At 35.7% G+C, this 15881-nt stretch overlaps 1 protein-coding gene across 1 annotated transcript in view; it reads left to right on the top strand.

Moving 5' to 3' along the window:
- The window catches only part of Lama2 (laminin subunit alpha 2), a 668494-nt gene that overhangs the window by 415222 nt on the left and 237391 nt on the right, over positions 1 to 15881 (top strand). Inside the window, exons 20-22 of the mRNA XM_031380750.1 lie at positions 2443 to 2549; positions 5889 to 6069; positions 11269 to 11405. Coding sequence (XP_031236610.1) covers positions 2443 to 2549; positions 5889 to 6069; positions 11269 to 11405 — 425 coding nt within the window. The remainder of the gene's footprint in view (positions 1 to 2442; positions 2550 to 5888; positions 6070 to 11268; positions 11406 to 15881) is intronic.

Below are 15881 nucleotides of genomic sequence, written 5' to 3'. Positions count from 1 at the left end.
AATATCTTCAACAAAATTATAGAAGAAAACTTCCCTAACATAAAGAAAGAGATGCCCATGAACATACAGGAAGCCAACAGAACTCCAAATAGACTAGACCAGAAAAGAAATTCCTCCTGTCATATAATAATCAAAATACCTAAATCATTAAACAAAGAAAAAATTTTAAAAGCACTAAGGGAAAAAAGTCAAGTAACATATGAAGGCGGGCCTATCAGAATTATACCAGACTTCTCACCAGAGACTATGAAAGCTAGAAGATCCTGGGCAGATGTCATACAGACTTTAAGAGAACATAAATGTCAGCCAAGGCAAAACTCTTAATTACCATAGATGGAGAAAACAAGATATTATGTGACAAAACAAAATTTACACACTATCTTTCCACAAATCCAGCCCTACAAAGAATAATAGATGGAAAAAAACAACATATGGAGCAAAACTACACCCTAGAAGAAACAAGGATGTAATCTTTCAACAAACCCACAGAAACATAATTCCACCTCTAACAACAAAAACAACAGGAAATAACAATTACTTTTTCTTAATATCTCTTAATATGAAAATTAATATTATCAACATATCTAATCGATTGAAATTCAAAAGTATGAGGAATTAGAAATTTGTTGGCTATCATCTGGTGGTCTTACTAATTTGATAATTAGAGAAATGGGTCCAATACTGTACAACCCATATACACTTTTTTCTTGTCTGTACATGACAGTGTCTTGCTGTGTACCACATAATGTTCTTGAAATCATGCTTCTCCTATCTCAGCCTCTCTATTAGTAGTATTGTTTCTTTGATATTTTTATACTCTATGTTATTCAGAACAGCTTACATATTCCAAAAGTATTAATACAGCCAAAAGAAATGTAGACAATTAACTTGGGAGGTGGCTTGTAAAAGAACAACAAAGAGTGAGATTGATTGCTTTGCTTGATGTTTCTAACTATTGTATCAATTTTGAAGAAGAGGACTTTATAAGTTACTCTTTCTCTGAGATGAATGCTTTTCAAAATCATCATAGCCAATGAACCAGATTCTTATCCTTAGCTAATGCCTTTGCCATTCTCCAAGCAGAGCTATTGTTCATTGAAACAGTTGATGAATGACTTCGTGGATAGACTACCTTAATACAGACACCATTTCTTAAATGAATGTAACCTGTTCTCTGTTGGCAGAGAATGAAGACAGTAACTCAAGTCAAAAAGCTTTGACCATCTGTATCCAAAAATCATGCCTACAATTCATTCCTTGGCACAGCAGAACTGTCAACTCTTAGCTTAGCTACTATGGAGGTAAAATCCTTTGGTGATGTGAGGGTGATTGAAGTACAGCCTTATTACAATGAACAATATCTAAAAATTGTTCTTATTTTGGTCTTGTACCACAATAAGAGCCAAGATTTTAAGCTCTACTAAAAACAAAACAAACAAACGTGCAAAAAAATAAGACTTTATCTATTTATGTTATTAACAAAACTAATAGTAATGTATTATTTTAAAATATATAGTTAATATGTTTGGAGTTATTTAAAATTTATATTGAGAAAAACCTATGTATTTTCAGTATTGTTGTAGACAAGCATCTACATAAGACTGTTCAATTGATTATTGTTTTATATCAAGCAACTTTTATAATACTCATTTTTATTGTTTCAATATTTTATAAATTTTACAGAATATGACAAAATAAAAAAAGAAAGGTATTGCAGGTATTGAAAGGGGGGGTCTCTGGGAGTAGTTGAGATACAAAAGGAAAAGAAAAATGTGATGTAATTCTATTTACTTAAAATATGTTTTTAAATGTTAACAAATTCAGATAAACTGAAATTATGTATCTTTTCTCATCGTAATTCAATAAAACTTAAATCAACAAAAAAAGTAATAAAATGAAAGATGTCATCCCACTGTGTCTAAGAAGAGGTAAAAGCTTTGAGCCTGGAAATGGGGAACTTCATGTCTCAAGCAGATTCTGGGACCTGCTTTAACAGTTCCCACACATGATATTGGAGATTATTGCTTCTTTGTGCTTCATTGTCTTTAGTCTCAAGATAATAATACCAATTATATTGATACATCAGTAGGATGATATGCCAAGCATGTCTACAATATGTAGAGATGTTGCAGGGATTAAAAGTTGAATGCCTGAAAGAGTATCCAGCGCATTAGAAGCCATTCTAATACTGAACTCAGTTGTTGATATTCCCATGGCTACAGTTCTCTTTAACAACTCTCACATGGATTTTCAGCACTTCGAATCTTGTATTATTACATTAGGAATGTTCAACCAGAGAAGCCTTCACATATATTTCAAACTTAATATGAGTCTCAAATCTGAAATGCTTCTAGTCACAGGCATTTCGGATGGGGGCTGCCCGATCCATATTTGCAGTCTGTGAGATTGTATTTTCACCTCCTGTGTATCTCGGTTTTGCAGCATGCCGTTGTAACATCAATGGCTCCTTCTCAGAGATTTGTCACACTAGAACTGGACAATGTGAGTGCAGACCCAATGTGCAGGGGCGGCACTGTGATGAGTGTAAGGTAAGGATCACCCCCACATCCTTTCAATGATGGATTTCATACTTATATTGAACAAATGGGTCAGAATTATTTACTTCTGAAGATGAAATATATGTACTCACTGAAACATTTTTTTCAAACAGAAAACTCAACATTGCAGTTGACCTATGTTCTCACTCCCAAAATTGTATAGTAATTGCTATAATTTAAGTATTTCTTCAACAAATAACATTGGTTTAATTCTAGTCTATGTAGAGTAAAATAATTTACTTTGGGGGAAGTTGTAATGTGCAACTCCTTTTGTGGTTAATGAATACCACCCCTTCAAGTTCTCTTATTTAAAAGTTAGTTTCAGTGAGTAAACATTCTATTTAGTGAACATTTTCAGTATGATTTTAGACGTATCAGCTGGATAAAATAAAATACCCCATCAATTGGAATGCTGTTCTCTGAATCTTCGAACAATGATGGTCCTACCCTGCCTAAGGCAGATGCATTGAACCCGTGGATTTTAGCTCCTATCCTGTAGAAACATTATTCAAAACAATCAAGTAACTTTCAGGCTGGGTACTAAAGGTAGGACGTATCAAAATATACCTGTCTCTATCTCTTGAATAATACCATGTAGTCATTCTGCTGTTTCCTTGTTTTCCTCTCCATTGGGTTTTAAAGCTCAGTACATGGTGGGACCCAGTGAAGCAATTCTGTGAGCCTTGTGACTGCAGTCCCCTGGGATCTGTGTCACCGCAGTGTGATGTGACAGGAAGATGTGTCTGTAAATCAGGCTTTGTAGGAAAACAGTGCAGCCTCAGCAGGCAGGTGCACCATCAGGAGGAGCGGTCATGGACAGCACAACAGGTGCTGGGGTCTCCTCGGAGGTGGGGTTCCGGCTCCAGCGGGTGCCCTAGGGGAGCCTATCGGGCCCCTGTGCAGGTAGGCGCTGCATGACTATATGAGCATGCTGTGTTCCTGCGCTGCAGATGAATTGTGTTGGAGATATTTTATCAAATAATTTTGATCGCTAAGTGTGCAAACTGGTCACTAAGTGTGCAAACTGCAAATGCAAAAATTAGACAATGCCTGACAAAGCTTAACTTTTAAAAATTGGTGTTTTATGCTTTTAAAATTGTATTTAGTGTGTAAGTTTTCAGTAAGCATGGCTGTGGTCATTAGGAAGATGGCTCAGCAGTTAAGAGCATTGACTGCTCTTCCAGATGACTTAGGATTGATTATGAGTACCTAATTTAAAATTTTCTGTAACTCACGTTCCCGATTCCTGAGAATCCAGCACCAACTTCTGGCTTCTGCAGTACTAGGCACCAATGTTGTGCCTAGCACACACGTACATGCAGGCAAAACACTTGAACACATAAAGTCAAATATTTTCAAAAGCACGTCTATGGTCAAACCAAATAAGAATTTAGTTGAAGGGGACTTAAGGTATCAAAAGTGATGTTTTCTGGGGAATTAAGAACTAATGCAATCAGTTAATGAAGATGATTACTTAAGGTTAGTAAGTAACATAGCCTGACCTTCATTTTAACTAACAATTTGCTAATTTCTACCTAATGAGTTTTCTCATGTGCACACCAAACACAAGATACACATTCTCACGCTTACAGACACAAAATTAGAAAAACTTCCCATTTTCAAGTTTCTTCCCCATTGGGTGGCTCACAGCCAGCTATGTTTCAAAGATTCTGACATCCTCTTTGTAATTTCCACCATCTGTACTCAAGTGCTCATGCATGCCAATGTTTGTGTATGTGCATCTGGGTATGTGAGGGGATGTGAGTGCATACATGAGTGTATCTGTGTCTCTGCGTGCATCTGAATGTGCATCTCTGTGTGTGTGTTTCTGGATGTATGTGTCTGTGTGAGTGTGTGTTTGTGGGTGTGTGAGTGTGACTGCCCATTATGTCATTGAAATTATAGTCTAGAAAATGTGTATGCTGCTTTTTAGAACTTTTACTTGGCATTGGATCATAAATATATTCTTATCATTAAAACTGCTTCAAAATAGATTTTACTTAATTGCTTCTCATTTTATAACAGTATATTAGAATGTAATTTATTTAGTGCCTCTCTAACAGTGAAAATTGAGTGTTGCAACAATTGCATGCTATGGTAAACAATGTGTAGTGAGCATGCTTGTTATTTACTCATTGTTCTGATGATTTCTCTGAGGTTAAGGGTTTTACACTGAAATGATTATTATGAATAAGAATGTTTTACTTTTTTATAGGTAAATTTAATCTTAAAAATATTTATTATTCTTATTGCTATATAATTGTTACTGTAATATGATAAATTTGAATCATAACTAGAACTTAAAATAAAGCCAGCAGAAAAATTAACATGATTATTACATTCAATCAATTCATTTTACATTTTAAACAATACAACTATTCTTAGCTAGTCATATTAAGTCTAATTCTTGGTGTAATTTTAATTTTCAAATTTCTAATACTGCTGACAATAATATTAAAAATCTAATGAAGCTTATTCATTTCTCTTTGGGTGAATCCCAATAAATGGAAAGATTAATTTTTACCAAGAAGTAATTATGAAGGCTAATTTTCCAAAATAGAAATTATTTTGACAAAGAAGTAATTACTGAGAGTAATTTTCCAGATTAAAATGCCATAATAATGTGACATACTTTATATTTATAAAAGAAAAGTAGTATATGTTAAGTAGGATATATGCTCTTCATTTTCCTAGCACTAGTGATGATTCCTGAATCCACCAGTCTTTCAATCATAGTTAAACCATATCATGGGCCTGATAACATATATCCGTAGAATGCCTTCAAAGCTGGTAATACAACCCACAGTGGGCAGGTGATGTGGAACCAGTGTGAGATCTACAGCTGCAAACTTGGATGAAACAAACAAAACAAACACATGGCTTTGCCTTTCTAATATAATGAATTGATCCATCTTCCTTCACAAACTTGTTTCAATGACTAGAGTACTAAATGTTGAAAAAATTTTAAACAAGTTCATAAAATTTAGAAGTAATTCAGTTTAGTGTATTAACAGTAAAGTGAGTAAATTTTTAAGTTAAAGCCAGAAATGTGGATTATCTATTGCACATTGTGTTGGAACCAAGGAAGACCATAATGGCCGCTAAGACTAAGATAAAACACCAGGCCTGTTTTGATACAATTTTGATAACATTTCCAAATATCTATGCTTTCCACTTTGTCAAAACAAAGAAATCTATAGAGTAATAGACAGTTGTCAATGCCACCACAGAGTCTGGTGACCCATGGGTTCTTCACTACCGCCCATGCTAGATTTTGGGTATCAGCTAGCTTGCTGAGATTCAATAGCTTTCTTTTCTCTTCCCTGCCAGCCTGAAACCTTTGGCCTGCAACTGGGAAGGGGCTGTCTGCCCTGCAACTGCAATTCTTTTGGGTCTAAGTCCTTTGACTGTGAAGCGAGTGGGCAGTGTTGGTGCCAGCCTGGAGTAGCAGGAAAGAAATGTGACCGTTGTGCCCATGGCTACTTCAACTTCCAAGAAGGAGGCTGCATAGGTCTGTAAATGAAACTAATGTCCTGTACATTCATTCTTGGATTTTATAGTCCTAGCTCTTATAATGATTTGATCTGCTAAAGAAAATGCATGTGGAAAACAAATATGCAATGCAGCACATTTAAAATAATAATTATGTTATTTTTTTAATAATTAACAGAACACAGTGAAGTTGGGAACACTGCATGTAACTATGCTTGCAAGTATTGAACAGCCATCAGCAGATCCTGATCCAGATGTCCCCTCTATTTCCATGACTGCTACCATTTGAAATTCAAATGTTCAGAGTGCTTTATGCCAGTGCAATCTTAGCTTGCACTCTCTTTCAAACCAAGACATCTCAAATTCTCCTACCACAAAGTGGGACCAAGAAGTTTGTTCTTGGGATTTTTGTTTGTTTGTTTGTTTTTCTAGTACAAAAACCATACTTGTATCAAAGCTGCCTCAGAAACCTTGACATTCTAGGAGAGAAACAAGTTGGATCTTAGTATTTAATTCATGGAGAAATGCAGATTGGAGTTTCTAACATGATGGCCTGAAAGAATGTCCTATATCTAGCCAGAGTTTTCTCACAAATCATGAATTGAACGCACACACACACACACACACACACACACACACACACATACACACACACACACACACACACACACAACGCACTAGCACATTAAATGAGAAAGTAGATTGAAATAAGCTTTGATTTATATATCACTAATTTAGAACTTATGCTATTCCAACAACCACAAAAATGAGTTGCACCTCTGTTTGCTAAGTTCATTGACTGACAGCTGTTTCCTCTATACTTCATTCACAATCCCAGTGCTAGATTTTAAGATGTTTCATTGACCATTATTGTGAATTTATGTTGGAATCAAAATAACACTTCAATGGATTTAAAGAACCACTATCTTTCAGATTATCTCCTGAATTTTAGGCATATGGCTTTTATCAGAAAGCCATTTTAAGTCATGTGCAATGTGGTAAAGATCTTCTAAGAACTGTGTGTGATCTCTAGGCTAACATCTGCACGCCCTAAAGATTATCAAGAACCACTTAAAAATACTCTGCTCTGTAAGCACAATTCTCATTAATATTTTAACATGATATAAATTAAGGCTAAGCTATCTAAGTTAAGAATTCCATTGCTTTGATACAACACCATGACTCAAAGCAGCTTATAGAAGAAAGGGTTTATTTCAGCTTACAATATTTAGGTAACACTTGATCACTAAGAGATGTCAAGGCAGGACTCAAGGCAGGAACCAAGAGTGTGGAGCTGATGTAGAGGCCATAAAGGCATATTGCTTAGTGGGTTGTTCCTCATGCCTTGCACATCCTGCTTACAGCTGAGGACCACTGGACTAGAGGTGGCAATATCCATGTTGAAATGAGCTCACCTGCATCAATCATCAATCAACACAATTCCCTACTTGCTTGCCCAAAGGCCAGTCTAGTGGGGGCATTTTCTCAGTTGAGGGTCTCTCCTCCCAAATAGCCTTAGTTTGTGTCAAATTGACAAAAAAAGAATTATCCAGCACAGGGCCTATTATATATTGAAAGAGATTTACTAACAAAAGTTATTAATAAAAATAAGAATATTTAAATTGATCAAGTGGTGATAAAATGTCAAATGCAATTGCATTGTAAGCCAGAGAGACAGAATAGATGGGAGTAAAAATCAGACTAGTAAGATTATAATTGTGTATAAGATAGGTTTTTCGTGTCTCTAAATGTTTGAATGGGAATTTAGGGAAGGGTTGATTTTGGCTCATAGCGTGATAATATATTCTATCCTGGTGGAGTGGGCATGTTGACCAGAGCATAAAGCAGCAGGCCACATTGTTCAGAAGAGAATAAATGATGGTATTCATACTGTCTCTCTTTCCTATTGTATTTGATCTTGGATCCCATGGAATGATTCAAGGTTAGTTTTACCCCCTTAATTTAGCGTCATTAGAAACTCCCTAGTAGACACTGCTAGAAAGGTATTGTGATTCCGAATCCAGGGGAGTCTTTACAAATAAGTATTACTCATACCAAATATCGTGTATACAACTGAGGATATTTGTGTCTGGTGGCCCAATTAGAAACTAATTTTATGACATTGGCTATGTAATTTGATTATGCTTTCCCACTGCAAAATTCAGCTTTTACCTAAGGATATAAAAAGTATCTGCATCAAGAGCATTCATAGGAATTCACTGAGTTAATAATGGCTTTAGAATAATGATGAGAGATGCCGACTATAAGTATATTTCTTGTCATTATCTTTATTAACAGTTTTAATTGTAGTACACATTATGCTTTGGCAGAGAAAACTAACTCATTGCTCAGATCTTTCTATGATTACACCAAAGTTGTACATAGAGAATTTCTATTTTCAAGTAATGATTCAGATGTACCAACATGTTTCTTAGCACATAAATTTAAACATAATGCTATTTCTCTTTTTAATGAATGTCATATATAATAAAACTACCAGCTTTTCATTGGCAAAACCAATATCAATAACCACTGGCATTTATGTAGCCCTTATTCTATGTCAAGTATTGTGCTAAACATTCACAGCTCATATTGAATGATGATAAATATGACACTTTAAATTTTAAATTAATCAACTACCTAAATTGAATCAGTTAAAATAGTTTAGCCATTGGCTAACCAGTTAAAAAGCTATCACACAACACTGGATTTCAATTTGAATTTGAGTATTCTTATTTCTTGTCTTATAATAATTTATTTTGTTAAGTTCTATGTTTAACTGTACTATTAGTAGTTGGATCAAGTTGACACAGTAAATGGCATGCATCATTTCTCATGATAGGCTTTGAATATCTTTTCAAACTTAATTCTTAGCTTCTTTGATAAATACAATAAGTATGAAATTCATAGTATTATAATTCATCTTTGGTGAGAGAAAACTTGGGAATTAGAGAACTAAATTGGGTAGTAAGAAAGTTTAGAAATAATTTGCTTTAAAAGTTTTATAATATAATTATTTTCAAATATATATAAAACTGAAATACACTATATTATTTGCAACTTAGACACAATGCACTGGACTTAAGTATTGCATTTGTTTGTTTTAATAAAATCTGATATGTTATTATCTAGAAGAAAATAATAATTTTTATAGCAAAGAAGAATAGAAGTAAACTTGAAATAAACATATAAAATCAACTACCCTTTCCCCATTAGACCATTGGACAGACCCTAAAAACCTGACTCTGCCCTATCAGCAATAAACAGCCTGGAGCCTCATTTTCCCTTTTTATTCTCTTGAGGTATAGAATAAAGGGCTGATGGCCCAAAAGCCTCATGTGAGCCAAGAAGCTGACATGTTACTACCACCCTTATGTAGTTAGGGATCTCCTGACAATAAAGCCAACATATCCAGTTCCTTCAGGATTTACAGCTTTGAGACTGTAGAGAACCAGACCTTAGATGGAATCTTCCACCCCAGAGTCCCTTTTCTGCCCCGTAAAACTGAAAGGTCCCTGGGCCACAGTGCACAAGTATCCATTCCTGTAGAGAGACTAAAACCTCTCATTGTTTGTCAAGAGCCATCATAGGACAAGCTAATAACTACCAGGTGATCTTCCCGAGATGGTTTGCTTCAGATTATAATCTGCAACAGATTTGCTCTGTAGACAAGGCTCAATAGAATTCATTTTAGGAAATATTCCTGCTATTAATATGCTTTTCCTGTTATTATTAAACATATATAACAATCACTAGGTATTAGCCCATCCCTTTTGAGCAGATCTCTGCAGATCTATGAATATGTACTGTCTTGTAGTGATGCTATATAGACAAATAGATGACTTCTTAATTCTTAATGATAATCCGATAAGAATTCCTAAAACTATATCTGTGATTATTAAACTCTTTTAGAGTGGGACTGCTGTTAGGTCCTTTTCTGATAGTCAAAACTGCAATGAGAAATCTGTCAGTCTCTCATGTGTCAGCAGTCATTTTGCTCTTAGATAGTAACCAGAGCACATTCCAAGAGGTTGTTAAACAATTAACCAAAGATCATCAAAAGGGAACTAATGATTTATTATAAGTGCTAGGATAGAAGATAAATATTGACTGAGTTTATCATACAAAATTTCATTAATAACTTAATTATGTTTTTTAACTCCTAGTTGAACCTGTGACAGGTGACGAATGTTTAGCCAGATATTTACTTCTAATGGATATGCATGTAAACATTCTCTGTTATAAACTTCCATTTCGGCTTATGGCTTGATTTCTGTGTGAACTTGTGAGGAACGTTTACCATGTGATCATGTATTCTGAAAAATGCTTAAGTGCTGAGGATGGGGAGAAGAGCTGGAGCCCCAGAGCTGAAAAGAGCTTTTGTGGACAGAACACTTCCTAGACAAAGAGGAGAAGAAAAGGGCTTTTCCCCTTGCCCTGCTTAGGACCTTTCAGCTTTCCCGTTTCTTAGAGAGCCTTCACAGGAAATTTTTACAACTTAGTAATAAATGCTATAATCACTTTTCAGAATGCCCCCTTTTCTTCCTGCAACTTCCAAACCAGCAGGAAGAAAGAGCTGCCCAGTTCCTGCTGAGATAGAACAAAGGCCACATTACTTAATCCCCTACTGTTAGGCTACAGGTATCAATTGCCTAACCCACCAGCCTTTTACCCTTAGAAAGAGCAAGGATGGTCTTTTTAGTATTTTTCAAAAGTTTTCGTCAGCACTTTAGTACAGAGAGCTAGAATGTCCTGAGACCCTGAGACTTTAAAGCCACAGCAGAGGCCTACTTTATCCTCGACTACTACCCTCTCCAGGCTGAGAGGCTCCTGGCAGTTGTTCTAATTAAAGAACAATCAGCTTCTACAAATCAATAAATAAAATATATCTCTGAAAAAGAACATTATATTTTATAGTATCTACATAAAAGTTAAGAGGGAAGAGGTAATTTGGTAACATGTCTTACTTATAGAAAACATGAAAGTGCTAAAAGTTTGAAATTATAAAAGAAAATGGAATATTTATTGATGGGACACTTTTGTGAAACATACTATACCATGGTATAAATAACAAGGTAGCCACCTCCCATACTCATGGATCGTTAAACATAGCATTAAAAATAGAAAGGAACAAATCAACACATGAAGAATTTGGCATCTTCTATCGAATTCTACCTTTCCGTGACTCATCTAGGCTTTCCCTCTTTTCCTTGTGAAGCTTGTGACTGTTCTCATCTGGGCAACAACTGTGACCCAAAAACTGGTCAATGCATTTGCCCTCCCAATACCACTGGGGAGAAGTGTTCTGAGTGCCTTCCCAACACCTGGGGTCACAGCATCGTCACCGGCTGTAAGGTAAGTGGGTAATTGTCTTACAGTTTTCATTCAGCTGAGGTCTCTCACTGTGTATGTCAAACCAATATCATCTCACCAAATAACAGAATTATCAAAGAGTATCTTAAAAACATAGCTCATTATTTTTTATTTTACTATGAGAGAGACATTTATTAATGGAATTTATAATACTTACAAGAGTAGAAGGAAAAGGACAAATAAATCTATAATAAAATCCCAAACAACTATCTCATTCTTAGATATAATAAAATCAGCTATAAAATAAAAGAGATTAAAACATTAATTTCCAAAAATGCTGTAAAAATTGTACCAAATTAACTTGATTTTAATTTTTAAGAGGTGATTAAAAGGAGTCTGAAGAGCCAAACAAACTACCTTGAGCTGCCAATATCCTCACGTTCCCCAGGGATAGAAAATGTTATAACAGCCCCCTAGGATAGACTATAGAAAATGTTATAACAAGACTCTTGCTTAGTATCAACAGGGAAGAATCAGCCATGAGACCGCTATAGAAATATTCATGAAAGATGCCATAGCAGGACCCTGTGGATTCAATGAAGTTGTCGTGTGAGCTTCAGTGTAGACATCTTAAACTTCTCTGAACCCTCTTCTTTGGAGAACCCAGGAAGAAGGCTTAAGGATGACTTCCTGGCTCTAGTCTGGACAGGCTAGAAGAGGACACACATATTCCTATAGGAGTCATGGGAAAAGGGCAACTTCAGGAAACTGAAGTATTCAGGACTTACTTGGTTATTTGTTATGTACAACTTATTTGTGAAACACTTATTAAATGAGATTTAAACTCATCTAGTTACATTGTGATGAGTCTGTACCAACAATTGCAATCCCTTGTGTCACTTACTTGTAAATCAGCTGGCCTTCACACCTCCTGGTACCACTGCATTGTTTTCTACTAGTGTAGTTTACAGATTTCCTCATCTTTATGAAAATAGGATAATATTCCATATTTTTTTATCTTACCTCGAGGAGAATTTGATTGGCCTTCTGTCCCTTAGTGTTATGCTTTTGTAGTTTATCCATTCTATTGCATATACCCAAAGTTTGTTCTATTTACTTGCTTGATAGTAATAATATATTGTATATTCTACTGGAACTTGTAAATTTGTTTTATTGATAGGCAGTTTGAAGCATCCATTAGTAACCTTGCTATGAACATTAGTATGGGAGTTGGCAGTATATTCATAAACCATAAATTCTAATTTCTCTTAAGAATAGCCCACATCTTTGCCAACACAGACAATTCTATTTTAATTTTAGTTATTTAGTTTGTTATGTATTCCTGCTTTTCTCTTTTGCAATTCTTTATGCAAAACAATGGTGGGAATTGGGTTGCTTATTTAATTAACTATTTGCCATTTATGTGCATTCTTTTAAGAAGTTGTTACAAATCGTTTGCTCACTTTTCTTCTCAGAACATTTTCCATTAAAATTAATTATAAGAGTTTTGTATATTTTAAATATATATTGTTTAACACACACATATGACATGCATACACATAAGCCAAGAATATAACTGGCTTTGTACTTAGTATATTCATCTAATTTTTTTTTTTTTTGAGACAGGTTTCTCTGTGTATCCCTGGCTGTCCTGGAACTCACTCTCTAGACCAGGCTGGTCTCGAACTCAGAAATCCACCTACCTCTGCCTCCCAAGTGCAGGGATTAAAGGCGTGTGCCATCACTGCCCAGGTCTTCATCTAATTTTTATATGTGGGAACAAGTTTGTATCATTTCTTTTCTAGATTTGGTTTCTTATATTTTTCTTTGGAACAATTTGTTTACCTAAACCTATAGATTTCCTTTTTTGTTTTCTTTGCAAGCAAATAATTTTATAATTTTATCTTTTAACTTTTAGATCCACATTTCACATTTACTATCAATTTTTATCTAGTGTGAAGAAATTAAATTTACATTTTATGTCTAATTTTTCCAACAGTATTTGTTGAAAAGACTCCCTATCAAATTAACTTGATTCCTTTATTAGAGTAACTGGTCTCATGTTCATTGTTTTTGGACTTTTCTATTTCCTTATTTAATTTTCTGAATATTTCAGTGTCTTAATTACTAGTTTTATAGCAAGGAATGGATCTTATCATAAACCCTCCAGCTGTATTTCTCATTCCCAGCATTTTCTGGATATTTCAATACAATTTATTGTAGGTTATGTTGTATTCTTTTAAAGAACATTGGTATGCCAGGCAGTGGTGGCACATGCCTTTAATCCCTGCACTTGGGAGGCAGAGGCAGGCGGATTTCTGAGTTCAAGGCCAGCCTGGTCTACAGAGTGAGTTCCAGGACAGGCAGGGCTGCAAAGAGAAACCCTGTCTCAAAAAACCAAAAAAAAAAAAAAAAAAAAAAAAAAGAGGAAAGAAAGAGAGAAAGAAAAGAAAGGAAGAAAGAATGAAAGAAAGAGTGTTGGGATTTACCCAGCACTGTTTATTTGCTGATCATTTTGACCTTTATGAGTCTTGCTTATATATTTTCATAGGGAAGGTGCTACAAAACCTTAAGCCCATGGCAAGTGAGCCTCCCTCTAACCCTTCTGATAAGCCAAAGCCTTGTTGAGTTTCTTCCAAGTTAGTCAGAACAATTAAATGGTTTAAGGTTTCTGTGAGGTCTAAAAGTGTTTCCTAGATGTCTTCATTGCTTCACTTTCTCCCAGCATGGTTACATTTCTTCCCTGTGCACATCTGCATCAACCTCAGCCTCACACATTCTGCATATCCCAGAGTTCCCAATCTGAGCACATTATGCTTGCCCCTATACATTTTAGCTTCTTTGGATTTTCAAAACAAGTACTGCTTGTCTCTCAGTTCAGCTGTTTGCTGGGCCTTTGCTTGGTCTGCTTTTTCTCTAGTGGTACAGCCTAGAAGCTGCATCTACTCACAGCCTCATTTCCTTCTCTTTTCTCAGAAATAACAGTTCATTGCTTTATTATTCAGTGTCTAAATGCATTCTTCTTGTGCTTTGCTGTTATAATTTAATGACTTAAGTACAGAATTAGTTTCTAAAAATAAGTGGATAAGTTAGTGTGTGTGTGTGTGTGTGTGTGTGTGTGTGTGTGTGTGTGTGAAATGTAATAGGTTCAGGTAAGATCTAAAGTGAATCTACTGGGTTTGAAGCATCAATAACGGCATTTTAAAAGGTGATAAGATTGTTCCAATCAGTCACACTGAGTTTGGGAATAAGGAAATGTGACAGATAACAAACAATTGTCTTTCTAGCACCATGACATTGTCCTCTGACAGGCAGGCTATATTCTTGATGGAGTGATCTAAAGCAGCTTTACATGGTAAAAGGGAAGAGTTCTGCACCTCCACCTCCAAGGGAGCAGATATAGACTGCCATCGATGGCTTTGGTGAGGAAGGGTCAGCCTTAAGGCGTGACTCCTCATAAGCTGTCCATGCTCTGGAGGCTGGCCCACAACAGAAGCATGTTATCAACACAAATTAGAGATGATGGGTTATTTTAATAAACTAAAAAGAGAACATACCATACAGAGTAGGTCTGAGAAGAGTTAGCAGACGGAAGATTGAGAGTGAATATGATAAAAATACATTTATTCAAAATTCTCAAAGAATTCATAAAAATTTAACATAAGGTGAATACTGCCCTAGAATGCCCTGACCTCAAAAAGAACTAAAGTACTGATAAGTGTTTAAGCAAGCTAAGACATCTGGCTTCCATGTGTTACTAGGAATCACAAACAGTGGACAGGACATTCCTTTCCTTGCTTCTCGTCGTATTATTTGGTTTGAAAATCTATAGTGCTACCTTTTAAAAAATGAAAGATTTTGTTGAGTGCGAACAGCAGTCTAAGTTTCTAACTGAGTTTTTAAAGTCAAACCCAAGTATCTACTTTGTTACTTGGAATTATTTAAAAAATAAAAACTCATGGGAATGCATGCTCTCGACAAACACTTATGATGCAATTCTTGAAATTAAAGCTGATTTTTTTATAGTCAGCATATAAATCAAGCAGATATTGATTCTATAAAAGTGTCTATAAAAGTTATCTGGGGGTATTCTTTACTAGTCACTGAATAAACATTATATTGAATGAAGGTTCATTTGAATTTTATTATGTTGAAATATTGTTTTAAAAATCTAAATTTCTGGAGTCTCTAAGATGGGAACAGCCAGCCAGGAGGCACAGGCCCCACGAGTCGCAGGGGAGTTGCAGGGCGGCAGGGACAGGATCCTCTCAGCTTCCAAGTGACAGAGGTGGATCAGCACCTTCTCTGCCCCTTTCCTGCAAGTGGAGGGCCAACCTCCAGGGAGTGCCTTAACCCAGAGACTCAGATGAGAGCCGCCATTTTCTCTCCAGTGAGTCTCTAAGATGGGAGCAGCCAGCCGGGAGGCACAGGCCCCATGAGTATCAGAGGACTTGCAGGGGGGCAGGGACAGGACAAGCTCTAGTCAGAGACACTAAGAACATCTAACACCAAAAATCA

The sequence above is a fragment of the Mastomys coucha genome, unplaced genomic scaffold, assembly GCF_008632895.1.
Source record: "Mastomys coucha isolate ucsf_1 unplaced genomic scaffold, UCSF_Mcou_1 pScaffold2, whole genome shotgun sequence".
NCBI classification, from domain to species: Eukaryota; Metazoa; Chordata; class Mammalia; order Rodentia; family Muridae; genus Mastomys; species Mastomys coucha.
Note: the sequence above shows the minus strand (reverse complement) of the source record. Positions and strands in the feature narration are given on the sequence as shown.